Source organism: Neolamprologus multifasciatus, chromosome 11 (genome assembly GCF_963576455.1).
Source record: "Neolamprologus multifasciatus chromosome 11, fNeoMul1.2, whole genome shotgun sequence".
NCBI lineage: Eukaryota > Metazoa > Chordata > Actinopteri > Cichliformes > Cichlidae > Neolamprologus > Neolamprologus multifasciatus.
In genome coordinates, this window is record NC_140449.1 from 13,706,731 (window position 1) to 13,729,734 (window position 23,004).

General features: G+C 40.1%; 1 protein-coding gene across 1 annotated transcript in view; it reads left to right on the plus strand.

Moving 5' to 3' along the window:
- Window positions 1–23,004, plus strand: part of LOC146507959 (zinc finger protein 236) — a 57,250-nt gene that overhangs the window by 12,282 nt on the left and 21,964 nt on the right. The window contains exons 7-26 of the mRNA XM_085176544.1: window positions 3,311–3,433; window positions 4,499–4,672; window positions 5,512–5,689; window positions 5,802–6,074; window positions 6,810–7,013; window positions 7,124–7,256; window positions 8,677–8,937; window positions 9,044–9,264; window positions 10,134–10,235; window positions 11,858–12,000; window positions 12,351–12,454; window positions 14,156–14,307; window positions 15,690–15,866; window positions 16,120–16,423; window positions 16,900–17,003; window positions 17,934–18,377; window positions 19,585–19,730; window positions 20,145–20,376; window positions 20,471–20,656; window positions 22,591–22,749. Of these exons, the coding sequence (XP_085032670.1) occupies window positions 3,311–3,433; window positions 4,499–4,672; window positions 5,512–5,689; window positions 5,802–6,074; window positions 6,810–7,013; window positions 7,124–7,256; window positions 8,677–8,937; window positions 9,044–9,264; window positions 10,134–10,235; window positions 11,858–12,000; window positions 12,351–12,454; window positions 14,156–14,307; window positions 15,690–15,866; window positions 16,120–16,423; window positions 16,900–17,003; window positions 17,934–18,377; window positions 19,585–19,730; window positions 20,145–20,376; window positions 20,471–20,656; window positions 22,591–22,749 (3,820 nt within the window). The remainder of the gene's footprint in view (window positions 1–3,310; window positions 3,434–4,498; window positions 4,673–5,511; window positions 5,690–5,801; window positions 6,075–6,809; window positions 7,014–7,123; window positions 7,257–8,676; window positions 8,938–9,043; window positions 9,265–10,133; window positions 10,236–11,857; window positions 12,001–12,350; window positions 12,455–14,155; window positions 14,308–15,689; window positions 15,867–16,119; window positions 16,424–16,899; window positions 17,004–17,933; window positions 18,378–19,584; window positions 19,731–20,144; window positions 20,377–20,470; window positions 20,657–22,590; window positions 22,750–23,004) is intronic.

Genomic DNA, 23,004 nt, shown 5'->3' on the forward strand with positions numbered 1-23,004 from the left:
AAAGAAAAAAAAAATACAGATTCTTTCCACTGTGACCTAAGGTGAAGGGGGTCAAACTAAAGCACTATATACATACTACTCCTGGATCAGCTGCCCAGTGAATTACATTGAAATATATTTCAATAATAGAAGAGTATGCCCTCCAGTTCTTACACTTTTTTTTGTTCTTACACCTTTTTCATCTTCCACAGACAGTATTTCTGTCATGATTCATTTGTCATTGTGGCCATCTGTACCCTCACCCCTTTTACCAACTCCCCATATGATCTTCTCTTCTAGTTATTCCCCATCTTTGACAGTCCTTTTCTCCCACTTCATCACCACCACTACAAGAAAATAACAGTCCTCCTCTGTCCAGCCATCTCTCCCATATGTTCCACACCAGCACAGGCCAGTGCAACAAGCCCATCATCCTGGTACTGATGATACCTTTCTAGGGCTCTTTCATATGGCTCACACTCTTCCAAACATACTCCAAATGCTTCCTTTCCAGTGAATACAGACTTGAACCACCTTCATCTACTTCACCAGTGGTTTACCCTCACAGGAAAAGCAATCAAAGGTTTTTGGTGTCAAGCTCAAAAGACCTATAGATTTTTATTTTTTTGTAACTGCATTTAGATTAAATACTAGACTTACCTCATTTCCATATACTGCTGTGTTTTCAGTTATGGAAGCGTTCTTTAGCATTCTACCTACACGTTTGCTCAGTTTCAAGGATTTTACAGCTATAACATACAGACCAATGTAGGACGTATATGTAGAATGTAGACACAGCAAAGTAACACAACATCTGACTGAAATCTGGTCACATTTGTGGTGTACACTTGAGGGATTGAATTTTTAGAAAAGGAAGAAAATTGTAAAAACTAAATGGACTATATCAATTTATATTTTACTTCTTTATAAACATCATACTTCAAGTCTGACACAGTGAAGTATAGTGTAGTAGTTAAAAAACTTTTGCCTAACACATGAAAGATTGCTGGTTCTAGCAGCAGAGCAGCCATAACAAGCTTACTTGAGGTCTAAAGCAGCTTGAAAGAGTGATTTATAGATTGGTGTATGCACTCTTTATGTTCATATGAAAGTAGATTTGACAAAGTTATAGATATTGATAGAAGTCTACAGAGTGCAGTTTTACAGTTCTGTGACTCTGTCCATTATAAATAAGCTATATGTAGACATTAGAGCTAATTCTTATATTTTGTAAACTTTTTAATATATTGTATTCTTTAATTTAGTTCAGTCTTTAGTACTGTTCTTATTGATTTGGAGCAACTGTAACCATATCATTTCCTAAGGCAGTGGTTCCCAAACTTTTTTTGCTAGGCCCCCCTTTGTTTTACAAGAAAAATGTTTGCGCCCCCCCACCACGCAAACACATCCTCCAACCACACACACCCATATTTTGTTTTCAAACTCCATTGCGGTTTATTTCACACCTCATACATTTAGTAAACAATTAAGCAAATACAAGTAAACTGCAATAAAATCTGGTAGTAATAAAATACACTACTAAGTCTTTTACACTACGTCCACACTTAAATGGGTATTTTTGAAAATGCAGCTGTTTCTATGCGTTTGGGCCTCCGTCCACACGTAAACAGCGTTTCAAATCACTGAAAATGGAGATTTTAAAAAACTCCTTTTTTGCGTTTATGTGTGGGCGAGGAATACAGAGTTCGTCACGCAACGTCAAAGGTATGTGCCTTTTTCCACGTCACGCTGTGCACATGTTATTGTTTACATGAGATAAATTGCAGAATGGCAGATAGTCAGATTAACAGTATTTTGTCTCTATCTTCAGGTTTTACACGCTTACATATACACATGCAGTTGCTGTCCCTCCATTTAGAAAGGCAGAGCCGTCACGGTGTAATTATTTTAAGTGTAGTTGTTTTTTCCTGTGTAATAATTTTCAACATACATTTCTTAAAAAATGCCTCTCTGTGCAAAATGGGTTTAAAAACATAAACAACTGTGGGATACTGTTTGTCTGTGATTTGGACAGGAGGAACAAATCGTGGCAGGATCAGCCTGATATTATTTGTATCCCACTGTAACTTAACTGTGTAAAGAGCTAACATCTCCAAAATGTCAGGAGTAGTTAGTTATTACAAGAAGTGTTTGTGAACTAAAAATCAAGAATGTGGGATACTGTTTGTCCGTGATTTGGAGAGCCCAGCGCGTGCTCACAGGGAAAACCAATTCTGCAGGGGAGACCTACCTTGGCACTTGTGCAGGTGAAGCCAAAAGGAAGATACACTTCACCATATTTTCTAGTCTTTGGCTTGGAAGGAAGTTGGTTTGGAAACATATTTAGCGATGCTTCATCTCCTTCTTTGCATTTGTGTGGAAGCCCCGTCGAAAACATGTCCATTATGCTAGCAGTGTCCAAGTGTTCTTTTTTTTTTTATACCACGCCCCCCCCCCCCCCCCCCGCAATGGCTCTAAGCCCCCCCTAGGGGGGTGTCAGAATCACCAGTGCATGGTGATTCTGACACCATGCACTGGTCCTTAGCAACATGCACTAATCAACATGCTTCAGCTTGAATTTTATTTTGAAGAAGCATAGAAAGTTGTGCACCGCAAAGTGTGGTGAGTGGGGTCAGCTGTTAGTGAAGATTGCCTTGATTTAAAAAACAGCATGCACAAAGATGCTGTTTGTTCTCGTGATATTAGCCAGCTCTGATCCTCAACTCAAAAGTTCACATGTCGATTGTTTTCTAAGTTAGCAAGTCTGATGTCTGTGCCGAAACTGCAGGTATGAATGGACAGAAGAGAACCTTCAATGTAAATGTCGATTACGGGTCCATGATAAGACGACTTAATTAAAAAAAAATTTAATATAGTATGTAGGATTTTGGAGCTTCATGATCACACCCTGTGGGCTTTTCCCCTGATGTTTAGAGTCAGTTTTACATCTACTTCAGGCACTTCAGCTCCATTATATGTAATACTCACAGTAATCTAATGAAGACACACCAAATTGATGTGTGGTTTTATTAGATTACCGCTATCATCAACACAGTGATCAAGGGAATTTGAGAAACTAGTACCCAACCTGTGATTCCTAAGGATTCATAAACATATACTTTCATTGTTTATGAGGCAGTTTTTTTTGGGTTTTTTTTATGAAGGAGAAAGTAAAGGTTTACCTCGTGTCCAGTTAAACACTCTGACATATGTGGAAATATTATTATATTTCCTTCTTTGCTAAATGGGTAGAATGACTCACAGAGCGAGTCAGTTAAAAAGATACAGCAGCTAGCTGTAAGGTGCTTTGTGTGTTTGTGTTCTCTTACAGACCAAAGGGGTGCCGCTGTTCCCGTGCATGGACTGCAGCTGTGTATTTAAGAAACTTGGCAGTCTGAACGCCCACATCAGCAAAATGCACATATCCGTGATTGAGGTGCCATCCAGCACATCGGTAAGAGAAGCTTGTGTACCAAACAAGAGAACATCCCCTAGAAAACATTTCTTTGGTCCAGCATCTGAACAGAGGGTTCTTAAGTGTCCTGTGGTCCTCATGTTTAATGTTAACGAGACACCCTGGAGTTTGTTTCCCAAATTAATTCATACGTAGGCTGTTTGCTTATACAGAAAATTATGCTGTTTTTCTCTTCTTTTTTTTCCCTGGGGAAAGAAGTAGCTTCCCATAACTCGATTAGGATCCAGAATTATTATCACTTTTTTCAGTGTGCCAGCAGCAGGAAAAACAAAGTGCAGCACTAAAAAAAACCTCAGCTGTATTGAATGCAGACAAGTGTAGTTTGATTCACTGTGGTTGGTAGCTTTAGCGAACCCCAGAGGCACTGTTACTGATAATGCTTCTCAAATTGTGGACTTTTATTTCCTTCCAGCTTTTTCCTTCTTTATCCAAAGATAACTGCACAGGATAAAGGGTTTTCGTTTTTTGTTTTAGTTTGTTTTTTAGTGGTAGATAATGGTTGTGGTTTGTTTTTTTGCCATTGGTATTTCAATACATCCATGTCACCACTGCTAGAAACTCTAAAAACTTCAATTTCATTTGCACTTAAAGAGCAGCACCATCTTTCAGTTTTGACCTGGTAAATTATTTCCCTCTGCTCTAGAACAATCAAGAACGGCTGCTGCCAAATTTGACCTGGTGTACAGTCATACAATGCAGCATAAAGCCAGTCGTTGCCCTAGTTTAGAACAAAAATGGTGTGTTTCCATTATTTGGTTGTTAGCAGGTTATTAATTACAGCCTTCATTATTCAGTGATGATCTACCTGCCATATCTACACTTAAACAAACCTTGTGTTGAGAAGTTGTATCTCCATGTTAATATGTGCATAAATAATGTGGGCATTAATATTTTATTTAATAATCACCAGTGCTTTGTTTCAAGCTCAACAGAACCACTAATCAAAGTTAAGTCATCCCACAAATTGTGGCCTGTCCCAGCTCTTCGTCACGTTGCTCTGTGTCTTTCTTGGTCCCCTCACCTCTTTTTTTGTCTTTTTTATAGGAGGCTGAAACAACAGGCCAGGCTCCAGGGGTGCCAGAAGGTGGCGAGGGAGTGACAGATGTCATCCAGCAACTTCTAGAGCTGTCAGAACAGGTCAGTGGGGAGACAGCCCAGCCCCAGCCCCCAGAGCCAGCTATCACAATGGAAACTGCTATTAACCAGGACATCCTACAGGTGAGTGGCGTGTAATCGCATGATTGTTACAATATAAAAAGCAGTATCCAGTAACAATCTGGATGACAATCCGCAGACCCAGCTTGTACATTACAGACATTAATCTTCACTCAATGAGAATGGACTAAAACTGCAGATAAACATGATATATTCAGACAGATGTTTTAAAGTAAAAAGACTCCTGAGTGATGAATGATATGCTCTGCTTTCATTTGGTGATTGAATGTCAAGATTGTTTCACTGTTCTGCAAACACCATCCATCCAGGGGAGAGGGCAGTTTAACAAATATGCACCAGGAACTTTTAGAGATGAGCATCATCACAGAGTTTAAAACGGCCTCTACTCCCCAGCATGATAAGATATGATTGTCGCTGAACTTTGCTTTACATCATGGCTTTTTTTTTTTTTTTAATGACCATATTAAAATTATTAGTACCTGAATAATGAGATATTTTTAAATAATCACTTTCAGTGTTTTCAAAGATTTAAGCAGCAATCATGTTTTCGATTTTGCTTTTCCCGGACAATATTCTTTGCGATTTGTTAAAAGAACCTCGTTATTTACTGATGTCCACAGGTCTTGCACTTTAAAGGGTTCTCTTTCAAGTAATAAAAAAATCCCTTGACTTATAATGACATTAGTGTGTATGTGTTTTACTTTTAAACCGCTAAAAATGAAATGATTTTGTAAAGACGACTGTAATTTCTAAGTTTAATCACATCTTGATTGTTCGGTTGATTGCTTATTTTCAAATCCATTGCTGTAGTTATTTAAAATTGCTTGTGTGTGTGAGGTGTGCATGTATATTAAAGTTGTGGTGGTCCTCTGGTACTACAGCAAGCGCTGGAGAACAGCGGGCTGAGTGTGGTCCAACCCCAGAGTAACGCCCCACCAAGAGAGTCACAGAACCAATCGACCGATGGCGCTGTTGTGGAAAACAAGAAAGTGCAAAGTACAGACAAACTGACCAGGGAGAAAAAGAGGAGCATTTTTAAGAAACCTATACAAATGCCAGGTAGGAGGGGATATTTTACCCTTTCAGTGAGATTCATTTAAGAAATACTGTTACAGAGATAATTGTTTTCTTTTTCTTTTTTTTAAATAAAATTATTTTCTGCCCTTTCCAGGCTCCATCAGGGAGGAGGATGGCGTTCGCTGGCACGGATGCCCCTACTGCTCCAAGGAGTTTAAGAAGCCCAGTGACCTTGTTCGGCACATACGCATCCACACCCACGAGAAGCCTTTCAAGTGCAAACAGTGCTTCAGAGCTTTTGCTGTCAAGAGCACCCTCACAGCACATATGAAGACGCACACGGGTATCAAGGCCTTCGAGTGTCAGAGCTGTCTGAAGTGCTTCTCCACCTCTGGCAGCATGAAAGTGCACATGCGGCTGCATACAGGTGAGAAGCGGGTCCGCTTTGTGAAGGGGTCACACTTAAAGCCATAGCAACACCAGCACATTTCACTTTATAGAGTCACTCTGTATGTTACATTATTTACTTGTTACTCTAGCATAGTCACTTTAAGCATAAGTTAAAGGAGAAGTGTGTGGGCTCTTAATATTATGTTTCAGCCGCTGTTATTTAGAATAAATAAGATATGTTGTGGTAAATTATGCTACAAATTGCTCAGGCAGGACTTGCATAAATCTAATGGTGCCACTAAAGCTAGAACCCTCATTTGTATTCATGTATATACTGTATACACTATATGTGTTTGAGCTCCTATGTGCGCCGTGCATTAGTTTTTGTCTCTCTAATTGCTGTGTAGTGTCACTCTGTTAGGTGTTTACTTTAGTGCTGCTTGTGTGTTAGTTCTAAGGTAAAGTTTTGATAAATATGTTTTCAGACGTATGTCTCCGAAGGCTTCATGCTTTCAAAGTTTTATATCTGTTTTGTTTCATACACTGTTACCTGCTAAATGAAGGCTTTTAACCTTATGTAGCCAAAATAAAGCAAATTACGAGAGTGTATATTTTTATGTTATGTTTTCATGTTGATTTAGTTAATAACTTTAAAACCTCTATGTGAGTTTAGATTTTCATTTTATTTGATTTTTCTGTTGTTGTTTAGAAAAAGTTATTCTCTAAATATTAATTTTCCAAAACATCAATTTTTTTCCCTGACTTTTTCTAGGTGTGAGGCCTTTCCCCTGCCCTCACTGCGACAAGATCTTTCGTACATCGGGACACAGAAAAACACACATCGCTTCTCACTTCAAAAGCTTGCAGCAGAAGAAGCATAAATTTCCACGGAAAGCAAACAAAGCCAAAGTGTCCAAAAGCAACCTACCTCTACCAGATATCCCCTTGCAGGAACCCATCCTCATCACTGACTTTGGTAAGAGGGCATGGTGACAGGCACATACCCACAAATATCGGGCAATGCTGCATTATATTTTCACCACACAGAAGGCTAGCTGTTGTAAGCTCATGTGTTGTTTTTAACAGGTCTCATCCCATCCCAAAACCCCCGCCTGGCTTTTCAACAGTACCTGGATGTTGTGGCCAATGACCGGCCATACAAGTGCCAGTTCTGCAGTAAAGCCTATAAGAAGTCAAGTCACCTTAAACAGCATGTCAGGTAAAGCTTCTATGTAATAATGATGTTTCAGTGCATAGTCTCAAAGAGCGAGAACACAATGGCTTTTTGAGAGCCAGTGCAAGTGTTTTTTTTCATAATCTGTTGGTAGTTGCTAGTTTCTTTTTAGAATACAACACAGGTGAAGAGAACTATGGTCAGGATAACCACGTATGTGGAAGGCTGGAGGTGAGAAGAGCAGAACAGAGGAGGCATCACTGACATTGACATTTAACAAGTCAGATACTGCATGACAGGAGGACACCACAGGCCATCAAAAGAGGAGACATCTTTGGTTCTGAAATTAGGTGTAGGCAAGATGCACAGTATCAACCCGTTTTTAATGGTCCTCAAGGGATAAACCCCAAAAGTGGAAATAACCTGCAATTTGAATATTTTCCCCCCAAAAAAGTTTAGCAAACGCTTGTCTTTTTAGATTTGCGTCTAACGCGAAATGATTTCACACTGAAGTCAGCAGAGCAGCATGTCCCACAAATCCTTTCTTAGCTGATCTTATAATGTTAGTCTACATAATCATATCAGAGAAGTATTAACAAGTGTGTACCGCTCAGCAAGGTTTCATTTTGCTTGGCTTAAGCTCATCTGCAGACAGACAGAAGGAGAAACAGTGGAACAGATTAGAGGGAGTTGGAGGTTTGTTGACAGACATAATGAATTTGGTGAGAATGGAATAAATGAGATTGAATTTATGCAAGAGAAGGAAGAGAGCGTGAAGGGGAAGTACAGAAGAGTTGAAAAAGAGAAATAACTATATTCAGCAAACCCACTTCAACCTGTTAATATATATACTCTTAATCCTTTTTCCCCCAATTTATTTGCTTGTTTTACACCGCACATGGCTGAACTTTATTAACCTTGTTTCAAATGACCCTGTTATTTATGGATGGAGAGCAATAAGTGGTCTAATCACTCAGCTGCTCTGCTCGGTGTATCTCTGTTGAACTTTCTAGCCAATCTTTATGACAGAAATCTAGTCATTTGTCTTTGAGGATAATGATCAATAATGATACTGTCATGTGTGTAGTGCCTTTTTAATGGCTGGTGCCTCATTATTCTTGTTTTCTGGCAGATTTTGAGTTCTAACTTGTAATGCAAGCTGAGGATCGATGTTTGCCTACGCCTACTGACAGGGCCCTTGAATTACCCATGAACCTGTACTGATACTTAAAAAATGTAGGGAATTTGATTCAAGTACACCAAGTAATATATCATCCTGACAGGTCATGCCGGACCATGCATTGTGATTTTCCACCTTGTACGAAGAATATACCAACGAATTCTGTCCGTTTCGTTCCTTAGTATTGGCAGCATTCCTCAAAAACTCATCTACAGCAGTGTGCTAGTACCTTTTAGGCTGCTTGATGTCCCAATACACACTGAACCTGTTTTTGAATGTTGCCAGGTCTCATACAGGAGAAAGGCCCTACAAGTGTGTGCAGTGCAGTCGCAGTTTTGCCTCCTCGGGAGTCCTCAAAGCTCACATCCGAACACATTCGGGGCTAAAGGCATACAGGTGTTGTATGTGCGACACAACGTTCACCACCAGCGGCAGCTTAAGGCGCCACATGACCACTCACAGTGACCTGCGACCTTACATGTGCCCCTACTGCCAGAAGACCTTTAAGTCATCACCTAACTGTAGGAAACACATGAAGACGCACAGGTCTGATTTCTGACAGTCTGCTATTTCACAGATGGATTGGCCTGTTTACAGGGATGTTGTTGTGCTCTGTGAATGTATCAATCAGAGCTATGTCCTGTCAAACCAGGTACGAACTGGCCCAGCAGCTACAACCCCAGTCAGGAGAAGACCCCCTGGGAGCTGGCACTGTAGCCCATGACATGCAAGTGGAAATAGAAAGTGACACTCTCCAGCAAGCCCCAGCTGAAACAGCAGAGCAGCAGAGCATGCTGGGACTGAGCCAGACAGAAGTTGTAAATGGAAGCCAGCAAGTGACACTGGACGCAAACCTGACTGTACAAGGAGAAGGTAAGAGCAACTGAATTCATGTCATATTATATAATGGAATATGTGCAAGTTGTGAAAGATTCAGTAGAACTCGTGAAAGCTGTAACACTGAAACCTTATTTTGCAGAGAAAGCGTAGCATTAAATTACCAAATTCTTCCAAAAACTCTGTGACTCAACTTCAAGAAAGTTTGCTGAGGTAATCTGTGCGTTGTGTGATTTAAGTTTCATTGCACTGAAAACTTTCAGTTTTCTTAAACGTGTCAGAGAGCAGAAGAAGTTCAATACACCTCCCCATCGTCTCCATCTGTTTGCTCTGTAGACCAGCACATATGGTTTCACGCAGTATAGCTCAGCACACAGCCTCCAGAGCTTTAGCACTCCAAGGATTGTAATAGAATGATTAGTAATCCCTCTCTAAGGTGCAAGATCGGGTCCCTTAAAGTAAATCGAAAATCATCTCCAGAAAGAAGCAGCTCAGCCTAGCTGACATCTGAAAACTCTTTAGAATTAAAATTTACATCATGTAGTCAGGTTCCATAATCTTGACCTCAGCTATCTATATTTGATAAGACTTCATTAATATACAGAAAGCAAATCTACTTTGCATTTAAAGAAGGTACACTGCTGAAAACAAAGTGTAGATTATAGTATTTTAATATGATACTTATACATAAATATTGTCACACATAACACACAGTTATTTTTGTTATTCTAAAAATATTCTGTGCATGTAACTGTGCATGGTGAGCTGTGTTAGTTAGGGAATCTGCAATGTAACTTGCTTTTTAACCTCAACTGAAAGTTTAACAGTGGAAATATTGTTCCACTGTTCATTTCTGTGAGCACTAACTAACTTGTTGCTTTGCATCTCTTTCTTTGTCGTGACAGACTCATATGTGACTACCCAGCATGCTTTGCCTCAGAATATCAGCCAGTTTGAGACACCAGCACTTCCTCAGTCTTCGTTTGACCAGCAAGCTCTAACACAAGGTATAAACATAGCATGTGTGGGCTGTTATGTGACAAAGATAACATGGTATGTTTATTTGCTATGTCATCTGTGCAAAACACAGGTTCACTGTTTCAGAAGTAAAGAGCCAGTAGTATATGAAGAGTAGTAGTAACTCATGCATAGTACCTTTAGTTATAAGGTTTAACTAACAAAGTGTAGGTATTGGCCATATTAGTTATGAAATTTTGAATTAATACCAAAGGAAATCAGTCACACATAAATAGAATTGGTGGAATAACCCTTACTTCAGCTTCACAAAGGTCCCAAATGACAGAGCGGTCGTGGGAGAAAGGAAGACTCTTTACAATTCCCACAACAAACCGAACAACAGTTAATTTCATCAAACTATATATATACTCTACCAATGTGTCTGGTATCTATATGTCTTTTGAAATCAGTGTGTTCTCAAACATTTTTCTTCTTCTTCTTGCTCTAACTCACCATGGCGGCTGACTGCTGTTGCCAGCCAGCTTCTTTTGTGATCAGCATCAAACATCTGTGAGGCAGACTGAACTTTTCAAACTTCAAACTTGACATGAACAGAGCTGGAGTTGTTGTCATTTTAGGAATGAAGACATATGGATTTGTCAAAAAAAAAATTGATGTGTATGATTAGCTAGGCTTTTCATCATCAATTTATCTTTTTACTCCTGCAGGTACAATGATCTATCGCTGTCTGCACAAATGCAAATTCACATTAGCTACTTACATTCAGAGTCCAGCCAGGGCATCATAGATTTGGAACATCTGTCTGCTTTTATAAATTAGATTAAATTACTTGCAAACCTTTGCAATTCTGTCCAAGAGTGATTGTAGCCAGTCTCCAGTTTGGAGACAGACTGCTTTCCTTCAGGCAACCCGTGCAATCGCCTCAAGCTGCATGCATGAATGCAAAAACAATTCAAGACAGTCACCTTGTGTTCTTTTAGCCAGTGCAATAATTGCAGAATATTCTTGTAACAACCTATCACACAGCATCAGTTCAGCTTTAATTATGTAGCATGGCAACTGTTATCTCAAGGGAAACTTAACATTGTAATGTAAAGACCTCACAGTATTATAAAGGTAACCTAGAGGTCCCCAATGAGCAAGCGCTTTGCAGTAGTGAGGGGGAAAAACACTTTTGTCAGGAAGAAGTGGAAAAAAGCAAAGAGAGAAGAAGAGCACAGATAAACAAACAATAAAACACCTTTCTGCTGCAGGCTGAAATCCCAGGGGCGGTCTGACACTTTGGAAGACTGATAGTGTTGAGTTCAGCTTTTTTTTTTTAAAATCAATAAAAGCCATCCTCCCTGATGGCTGATATTGTGCTGTGTCGTGCAGATCTTAGAAAAACACTTTTTCAGATTTCATAGATTCCTATTATTATTGCTTTAAAAGTGGCAGAGATTTCAAGCCAAAAATTCAATTTGAACTTTTGGCTTGAAAATAAGTGAAATATGTTTTTAGTTGAAAAAAAGTAAAACATGTCTTGTGGTTTTTTGTTGTTGTTGTTGTTGTTGTGTTTTTTCAGGTAGACCCAACATTGCTGTCAGCCAGAGGTTAGATCTTTGGATCTGACTATAAACAAGACTGATTATTCTCGTCTGACTCCATCTAGGCTTCACCATCACTGAAACGAGCTACAATCAGTCCCAGTTCTCCACAGTCCAGCAGCTGCAGGACTCCAGCACCCTGGAGTCTCAGGCCCTTTCATCCAGCTATCACCCTCCAAATCTGCTTCATGTCCCACCTGCTGAGGTGGTAAGTTATGAGTAGCTTTCCTTCTTTCATTTTAAATACATCATTACATTTCCATTAGTGTGCAATCACATGAAACTAAAAATCGTGTTTTCACTGGGTTCAAATCAGCCCACTGGATCTGATATAGAGAGACGGCCCAAAATGTTGCGTATTATTTCTACAGTAGCAAATAAAATGCTAAAAACACAATGAGGTCACATGACCTTCTTTCATATACTGTCTGTAGACTCTACCATGCATATGTTATGCATATACTAGTGTCAGTAACCTCATTTATTCCCTGTCCTTGAAAATGCACATGTATTTGTATGTGTTTTAAGTTGAGCCAGTATTGATCTTTTTTTATGCAGACGAATGGGCTTCTTCAGCAGAGCAGTCAAAACGACCTCCAGTTGCCTACAGAGACACAGGAGTACCAGGAAGACTGTGAAGACAACACTAAGAGAGCCTACAGGTGTGTGTGTTTCCATGTACCTATACGACTGTCTTAAGAAATGACTCCCACCTGTTTAGTGTTTAAATTACTATCTTTTAAAAACATTATTAGTTTGAATTACAGCTTCCACACTTCCACACTTCCTTGCCTGTCTGTGCACCCATATTTCTCAAAGGCAGGTTCTGCAGTTTGTCTTTGCTAAATTATTTCAGAAATCTGTCAGGATAGACGGAGGTCATTAGCTGAACACTAGTCATAGGTCTCCTCTCCAGTTTTCTCTGCTTAGGCCAGATGATTCGGGACATTCAGTGAGATTACCAAAGCTGTTCTTGTTATATTTGCTACAAGTGACTGTACTTTAAAGTACATCTTTGCCCATTCTTATGTTGTCCACAATCTGCTCCCTCTATCATCATGACTCTCTTCCTCCTGGATTGACTGGCTGATCCATTACAGAAGTGATCTCAACTGTACAATGAGCAGAACCTGGTTTACACCACAGCATTTGGCATTCAGACTGAAGAGTTCAATTTTAATCTCATCAAAGTAGCAAATGTGCCCTTGTGTTGTTTGAGAGCAGTTTTACAGACCACGGGTAATTCGAGGGTAGTGTCAGTCTGCTCGCTCCACCATTTAGAGCTGATTTCTGCAGCACTTACGCCTGATGAGTCTGGGTGCTGCAGGTTTTCTGACATGATCACTGATCATAAACCTCTGCTAGGCTCTCCTGTCCTTTTTTCTTGATCTACAGTCTTGTTATTAATTTTGTGTCCCCTAAATCACCCAAACAAGTCTGTTTCCAGAGCCTAAAAAGATTAATGATATGAAGTGTTATAAGCAGTGACCTTGAGGAGGCAGATGGTTTATAACTTTGTCCTTAATAACTTTACCTAACTTTGTTATCAGCGTCTTTCAATTTAAACTTTTGCACAGATAAAGCAATAGTATTTACAGAGATTTATTCGCTCATGTGTCTCAGGCTTCTCATTATGTTGAAATGGATTGACATCATTTTTTGTCTACTTATTTTGCCTTATTTATGGATTTAACTGAAATGAAATTCAATATTATTGGTTTTCTAATTTATTTCTAGTTAGACAGTTGGTGACAGTTTGCTGTCTATCCATACAGTCCATAAAAACTGACCAGAGAATAGTTCAGTTTCTAAATAAATCTAAATACTTTAACTGCACTATGTGGATACTGCTACTGCTACTGGGCCAAACTCTTTTATATTCGAAAAGCTGAGCCTGTAGTTTGTACTAAATTATTCAGTTTAGCTCTGGCAGATGATGTAAAGGCTCACCTGACTGACGAGTGGCCTATCTTTGCAATACAGCCCAGGGCCTTTGCTTCATCATGGCCTCTTCCTATGCCCTGCATTTCTTCTCTTTCTTTTATTATCATTATCAGATAATGCCTTATGCTTTTATGTGGTTTATGGTCACATTTAAGAGAAGACTAACAGATGTTGCACAAAACCACCAGTTAAAATAAAACATGTTTGCGAAAGGCAAGGTGCTGTTTTCTTAAGCTGTCTTGTGTGTATGTCCTTGCTCTATTTCACAAATAACTTTAGGCAGTGTTGATCATACGTCCAGTGAAATATTGCTATGTTATTAAAAATGTATTACACTCCCAGATCTGGTGAATAACAATAATTCATAAAGATTCACAGCAATTCATTTATTCATGTTGTTTTTCTTTTTCCATCATCAGGTGCAGTTGGTGCAGTAAAGCCTTTAAAAAGTCAAGCCACTTGAAACAGCACGTGAGATCACACACTGGGGAGAAACCATTCGGATGTAACCTCTGTGGACGAGCCTTTGTATCAGCTGGAGTACTCAAGTCCCATCTGAATACCCATACAGGTGAGCTCGAGGTTAAGTATGCCATGTTTCACAATGGCATCCTAATTAAATTATCTGCACTCTAGTCCTTCAAAAGTGGAATAAGTCTATGAACTAAACATACTAAACATGACATTTCATTTAAATTTTTTAATTTGTAAGTCTTTTCAGGGACTGGCAGTAACAGTAGTGACACCCTAGGGCAGGGGTCGGCAACCTGCGGCTCTTTAGTCCTTATAGTGCGGCTCCGCGTGGTTTGGGAAAATAAATTAGAAGTATTTAGCTGAAGTGTATTTTATTTATATTAGTTCTTTTTTAACTTGTAGTTCTACACTGGAAGATTATTGTGATATTGAAATATAAAAATAAAATTATATTCTATTATTTTTTTCATCGCTCAAAATAAGCGTCACACTCGCGGAAGCCGGTATACCCGCCGAAACGCCGTGCATCTATCGAGACTTTCAACCCCAGGTAGGCCAATTATGGATCTTCAGATCCACATTATGTCAGCAGCTGTTCTCCACCATGAATTATGTTAAAAACAAACACCGCTCACGCCTCACAGATGACAGCTTACAGTCCTGCGTAAAGATGAAAGTGACTTCGTACAGCCCCGATTTTCAGACGCTGTGCGCAGAGGTTCAGGAGCAGAAGTCCCATTGTAAACATACCACAGCAGACCCGACGAGGTTTCCATGAACATGCTTTTCAGCATCTCTTTATTGACCACTCTTCACACACGGTTGCTGTGTGAAGAGCAACTGTGTGTGAAGCTGAAAAGCTGCCGGCTGCAGCTTTTCAGCTTCACAGCCCGACACACACCAACACAACAGCACAGATAGCACAGACGTTAAGGCGGCGAGGCGTGATTGCGGGTGCGCTCAGGTGCGTCCGCCTCCCCTGCAGCGGCGCTGCAGATGACGCCCCGCCACACACATTAACCATGTAAAATACATATTTAGGCAGAATTTTGCAAATATTTTTTTTTCTTTTTAGCAGCATAGTGCTTTTTTTCCAATTATTTTTTTAAAAGCCAGGTAGAGGCTCCAAAAGCCCAAAGGCGATATAAGGGTGGTGGCTCACAGCAGTTTTTGTTTGCTACATGGATCATTTTAGTTCCTTTTGTTATATTTCTTTAAGAGTTCAAAATGTGTTAATTACATAAATAAAATGTAATTTTCTCTGTAGCACTTCATGGATTTCATAAGCAACACACCTTAGTTGTTCACACAAAGCATAAAGGTAAAAAACAATATATACAGTGTTATCTTCATTTTAGATGTCAAAAAGTATTTGTGGCTCCCAGAGTTTTCTTTTGCGTGGAAACCAGGTCCAAATGGCTCCTAGAGGCTGTCACAAGGATCACACAACACCTTATCTCTGTTCTGTCTTCCCAACAGGAGTGAAGCCCTTTAAGTGTAATGTTTGTGACGCCTCCTTCACCACAAATGGCAGCCTGAATCGCCACATGATCATTCACATCAAGTCTTTCAAATGCTCCATGTGTGATGAGAGCTTCCGGACCAGCCTGCTATGTAAGAGGCATATGAAAAAGGAGCACGCCATGGACGATCAAAGTAAGCATTACTGCGTTGAGTTATACTGTATTTATATTAAACTATATGGTCTCTCCATCTTACACTGTTATGCAGAGCTGTACATGCACGACTTTTCCTTTAGTGAAGAGTGCCACATTAATCAAGTACAACATACATTATATCAGGCTTCAGCTTGTCTGAGTGCATCTTTGTCTCAGTCCAAGCTGCCTTGCATCAAAAGAAAGTGTCAACCAAAGATAGAAAGTGAAAAAAACTGACTCTGTTATCACAGTTATAGGCCTGGAGTCAAGTCAAGATGTGGAAGAAGAGGAAAATGACGAGGAAAGTGAACAAAAGACATCAAAGAGGAGAGGTATGGAAATTATCACGTTCACTGAAGAGCAGGCAGCCGAATTAGCGAAGGATCCCGGCGAGGAGGCCTCAGTTTCAGAGCGAATACTTTCCCAGTCGGCAGCTGAAAGAGATCGGATCAGTGAGATTAAAGACAAAGCCGTGGAGCTGGAAACCGAACCCAAGTTTGCCAACTGCTGCAATTACTGCCCCAAGAGCTTCAAGAAGCCCAGCGACCTCGTCAGGTAAATGTTGTGCTGCGTATATCAGTTTAGAAGAACTTAGAAATTAGAAATAAGAAACAGCCTTAGATATAAATCATCAAGCTATAATTTAATGCATTAAGTAGATGTTGGATAGATTAAAAACAAGCAATAGTTTATATGTATGAAGCCAAGGAAAACAAACCAAGGACATCAGAGAGGAGGTCAAAATAAATGCATTTTAAATCTCTTCAAATTCTGCTCCATGTTATTAAAACTGCGCCATAAACACATTTGTTTCATGATCTTTTTTGGTTTCTCAGCTAAAAAACTCACCAGAAAGATAAACTGTATGTCCATGGATGATAACCATTTGTATATATCTATTAATATTAGGGTGTGTCTTTACTTTATAATGTATTTAGTTTGTTTAAAAGAAATGTAATCATCACTTTGATATTCTCATGTGTCCTTGTGCTCTTGCAAGTATAACTATATCAATCCTTTTCAATGTCCAGGCACATCAGGATCCACACAGGAGAGAGGCCTTACAAGTGTGACGAATGTGGGAAGAGTTTTACAGTGAAGTCGACCCTGGACTGCCACGTTAAAACACATACAGGTTAGTGGTTAATCAGTAGAATATGTTGCTGACTTGTTTGTGTCACCACAAACACCAACCTTACCTTAAAGAAGCTGACACAGTAAGATTGAGCTCTGTTAATTCCGTTCGTTTCAATAGACCTAGCTAAGTTAGCCTTTTATTGCCAGTGTCCAGTACTAAAGTGCTAAGCTGTGCTAACAAGATGCTGACTGTTGTATGTAACTGTAAAAAGAAAATAAATGAGTTTTCCACAAGGCTGGGCTATTTTCACAGGAATTTCGTTTGTTATTCATCTGCATGTATAACCCAGCTGTACTCCATTGTTAATAGTAGTCATATATTTGCATAACACTTTTTTTCAAACACACAGTCAAGAATACATTTATACATAACATTAGGTTTTATAAAATGGCTGTGCATTGTAACAAGATTATGTAGTGCTTTAGTCATTTAAAATAAGAGCATGGACCAAAAAGGGCCATAATCTAATGATTAGAGAGACCAACTGCTGGAATACTGTCTCAGCAGATCGGCTTATGCAGCTCATCTACTGAGAACTTGACATTTGTAGCCATTTAGATGTGATTAATAGCATCTTAAAATGCATTGTGAATTTTACAGGACAACGAGATCACTGAAAAGTGCACGCCTAAAGCAAGTTAATCAAGATAAGAGAAAAAGAAAAATTGTTTATTAAAAGTAGTAAAAAGTTATTGGCTGACATTAAAGGTTTGATGTTTTTCTCCTTCTCAGATCAAAGAACCAAGACTAGATCCAAGATTCAAAATTCACACGCTGGTCAAAAATAAGCCTGCTCTTTGATGACACTGATAACACACAAAGAAAACGGATGATTGCAAAGGCCAATTGTTGCACCCTGCGGTTTTTAAAGAGCAACGATTCATTTTCAGTTTGCCGCACATAACATCGTCTTTGTTTCTTATTCAGGTCAGAAGCTTTTCAGCTGTCATATGTGCAACACCTCCTTCTCTACAAAGGGGAGCCTGAAGGTGCACATGCGCCTCCACACTGGCTCCAAGCCCTTCAAGTGTCCCTTCTGCGAACTCCGCTTCAGAACTTCGGGTCACCGCAAAACACACATCCAGTGTCACTTCCGTCCAAACGGCGACGGCCGCAAATCCAAGCGCTCTTCCTCGTCCTCCAGTCAAGCCAGACAGGGTCAAGACCCAGCGACTGGGCAGGGTGTGGCTCCAAGTCAGGGGCAGCAGCCAACTGGATCAGAGGCTCTTCAGTCTGTGGGGCTGCTGCAAACACCCAGCGCTGACCCCAGCATTTACCTCCCAGCTAACCAGGTTCTCACAGGGCAGTTTGACCAGAATCTACTGCAGTCAGGACTAGTAGGACAGGCCCTCCTGCCCGCCTCCATGTCAGGTAGGGATAATTAATGAGCCATTACTTTAATGCTGTAAAAGAGAGAATTGCAGCAAGAACAATGGTGTTTTGTTTATAACCCACCTTTGATTTTAACTGACAGGTCCTAATGTTTTCAGTAAAGCACCATAAGAGCACAAAATGAGTGAAGACTGGTGCCCAAATTTTAATATCCAAGATATCACTGTGCAGTATTATTGACGACCCACTGGCAACACATTTCTTGTGAATTCCACAAAGAGTTACACATTGCTTGGTAGAAATGATAGGTGTATGATTAATGCACCAACAGTTGGTTGTTGTCAGCAGTTGTGACAGGAATGCCCCAGAGGATCATCATTTGTAGTGGCGTCTCATTGCTTCATATTCAGTTGGCAACATCAAGGGCAAAAAAGGGTTACACCAATGTCAAGCAGACAAAAACACGCCTTCATTGAAGCCCCAGCGCAGTGCGTGGTTGTTTTTGAAGGAAATCGGTCTTTATGTGATGAGAAAATCTATCAAAGCATCTCCAAACATTCACAGTGATCGAATAAAAGAAAAAGGAAACAACAAATGATGCAGGGACGTCATTGTGATTATTAATTGGGTTTTTGGAAGAGCTCTGATTTCTAAATGCAGCACTGCAGTCAAACATTCGCTAAAATGTTTGAGACGATTAGGTTAATGAAGTCTGGCAACATATAAATTTACTTTTCCCAACCTTCACCTGGAGCAGGACAGCGGAGTATTCAAGATTCCTTTCCCCCCTATGTCTCTCTGTCTCTCATGACACTGAAAGCAAACCTCCTCACCCTCTGTCTTTCATCATCTGGGAAATAACTGGATCCAGATTTTTCTTTGTTGTCTGTCAGTCTTTAGCAGGCAAGTTTCATTAGATATTCTGCTCTCATAGAGATTTTTCCACTCCAGAAGAAACCATTAGGGTAGCTATGGTAGCTCAGAAACCCTGCATACAATGTGTTGGAGGTCATGATCTTTGACATCTAATGTCAAATTAAGTTATCTGAAATCAGGGGTATCCTTATGTCTTGTTTTAAAGTTGTGTTTCAACATAGAAAACTTTTAACTCACATTTTCCTGCTAAGAACTGTTATCCATTAACCGTTAATTATAGTCTTATTCGCACGGTCCTAATCCTGTATTATTACATAGCTACTCTCCCGTCAAACATTTACATATGTTTGTGTCTGTGTGTGTGCTTCAGCTGCAGGAGACTTGACCGTGTCGCTCCCAGATGGCCTTACCACGCTGGACGGCATCCACTTGCAGCTGACGCCCGCCAACCTGGTGTGTCCCAACGTCCAGATCTCCGGCATCGACACCAGCAACATCAACAACATCACACTACAGGTTACACATCACCCCTGCAGAACTCTGTGTTATTATACATATTACTATCCGTGTCTAGCTAGCCTAATGTAGGTTGAGATGTGCTCCGAAAAAAACGTGTTTGAGTAATGGTTATTGAAATAGTGTAAGCTAATGGAGGGTGAGTGGTGGCAGGGTGGCAGTCATGCTTCTGAGTCAATGCTTCTGAGTAATCGACAGGGAGGCACATCCTATAGTGATACATGCTAGGAATGAGAACAGTGTCAGTCAACAAAGTTGTACATAAAACTTTGAAAATGTTTAAAAGCATTGAAAGGAAATCTTATCATTACTTTATTCCATAATGTAAAAGAAAAGAAAATCCTTACATTGTTGCTGATTCCCCCACACATGCTCTCCTTCATTTTCAAGTTAAGTAATACTCTCTCCTTTCAGATCGATCCCGCCCTCCTGCAGCAGACTCTACAGCAAGGCGGCCTCCTCTCGCAGCCCCTGAGTGTCGACACAGGTCTGGTCTCCCACTCAGGAAGCCAGCTCATGTCTACAACTGACACCTCAGTGTCTGCCAACGTTGTCATCCACCCACTGACCAGCCTGGCCTTGCAGCCCTCCACTATCACACCTGCGCAGGTCACAATGGCTGGACTATCTGAGCAGGATGCTGCCAGTATGTATGACAGCTATAAGTGAAAAAAACATACAGAGTGGCCACATTGTACTAGGAGGTCACCATCTGTGTTGTGTTGCTGTGGGTTGTGCAGGTTCTCAGGACCTAAGCAATGTCATGGGCAGCTCTGGGCTAGTGGCAGGTGGTAACAGCGGTCAGGAGATCACCCTGACCATCAACAACTCCAGCCTGACACAAGCTCTAGCCCAAGTCCAGGCTTCAGCTGCTGGCTCTGGCACAGCAGGAGGAAATCCTCAGGAGATCACCCTCACCATATCAGGTAGAAACAAAAATATCAAATACCAAAAATACACAGCTCTGCTGAACATGTTTTGTTTTCTAGCAAAGACAGAAAGGGGCTATTGATAACAAACATGGGGAAAAAATAATAAAAAAAAAAAAGCTCTCAACTATCAGTATTGATTTTCTCACTCGGGCAAACACACTAGCAGGCAAAGAGGAAAAAATGAAGCCAATAATAACTCAGAGCCACTTCACAAACCCAGATCTAAAGACACTCTATTAGAGGCCATTTTTCAGCTTTTGTATACACTAGGGATGCAATGATACCAATTTTTACAAACCGATACTTGGATCTGAGTACTCGCCGATACAGAGTACAAAAACCGATACTTCTACCACACACACACACACACACACACACACAAATGCAATGAATTGGAAGACAGGTTTTATTTTATTCTCTGCCGATAAAAAATAAAATCTTAATAAAAATGACCACAAAAAAATTTCAAGTGAAAAATAAGCACTTCTGTTAAATTATTGCAGTCTCCACATTGTAATTTTACAAAATATCACTGAACTATTGGCACTGTCTCGAGCTTTCAGAATAATAAATAAACACTTCTGTTTGGAATAAAATAAATACAAATTAGGTTTGAGAATAAAATAAACTTTTAAATTATTGCAGAGTGGCCATATTGTAAACAAAATAACGAAAGTATTTGGCATTGACGAACTCCTCATCTGCCCGTGGATCATCAGTCCACTGCGCCGTTAAACCAAGAACTGACATCGCGCACACACTGCTTGTCTTTACCTCTTCAGAAAGTTTTGGCACCATTATCTCCCTGATGTATGGGCGGTTGGGAATTTCATATTGCAGCTTGAGTATGCTAAGAAGAATCCTATGTTTTCCACGACTGGCAGTGGCTGGTCATCCAGAGCGATAAAATGAGTCAGAGCCTCTGTTATTTAAACTGCCCGTGGATTTTCTCTTGACATTTTTCATCGCTTTTCCAAAACTTGAGTTAAATTTGGCTGTTCCGGTCCACACTGCTGACATTTTGCTTAGCCTAGCTACAGCCGCCTCCAGTTTCTCTTTTTTATCTGGAGCCGCCAGTCTCACTCGCCTAACCCTGTGCCTGTTTTGGCGCGGGATGTCCCCCTAGTGGCCAATCTAAAAAACTACAACAGAAATGACATGCCACCCTCTGATTAATGAAATAAGTTAGTATCGGTTTGTGGTATCGGTTAACTTTTACGAGTATGAGTACACACACATTTTACAGTATCGGCCCCGTTACCAGTATCGGTATCGGTGCATCCCTAGTATACACCATCAGCATCACCCATTTGGCTGTATCATCTGGGGATATAAAGTACATTGCATCAACAATGTGAAGGAGAGATGTAGCTGTATCACTAAACCTGTTAAGTCTACTCAGCTCAGCTCAATCTCTCTTTCATTTCAGCCTAATGACTTATTGTATCGTGATTTCAGTCTTTCAGATTAAAGCTTTAAGAAGCTATTCTCATTTTAAGTGTTTTATTTATGAATAAGTGCAGTCATAAAAACAGCATTGTATGCAGTTCCATCAAAAATAAGATATTTTCCAAGGCAGCAGAAATTGTTGGGCTGGAAATTCATCGTCTTAAGAGAGAAAAATGTTATCAGTCATATTCTTCTTATTTTAGTGTGACAATATGTTTGGTTAATAAAAGTTAAGCACTTATTAAACTACACTGTATGTGGCATTGCATGACATATTAATCATGTGTAAAACCTAACTCAATTAACCCTGAAGGAATTTTGTTGAGTTACTTTGTTTGAATCTTACTTTGTTACTTTGTTTGCGTTTGACCACCCTTCAAAATATGAACTACATTTCAGAAAACACTTAGCATCTTTATAATAAAAGCAAATAACCTCATGAAAATAATTAAAGCTCATGTTCTACAACACAATTGCAGGTCAGGATCTGCTCCCCCAGCCAAACAATCCCAGTGCTTCTGAGATGAACGGCAGCATCAGGCTAGCGTCACCGTTAAACGGCCAAACCACCAGTGCAACTCTGACCATCACCAACGACCACCTGCTACCTCAAAGCCCCGCCAATACTGGAAATGCTGGTAAGACTATACCCGTCTTCTAACCGCGTGTGATAAGAGAGTTGCATTCTTTCCAAACGATTTTTACAGCTTACTTCAAATATGCATCTGCATGTAATATTGCCCTGGTCATGAAAGACATGCATGACCAGAGAAGATCCTGAATTTGACTTGCACCTTCTTCTTTTGGCTTCACAAAGTTTCTCAAAAGCTAAAATACAGTAGCTGGCATGACTTGCAGACTTGCAGTTGCTCTCCATGAGCTGAAAAAGATAT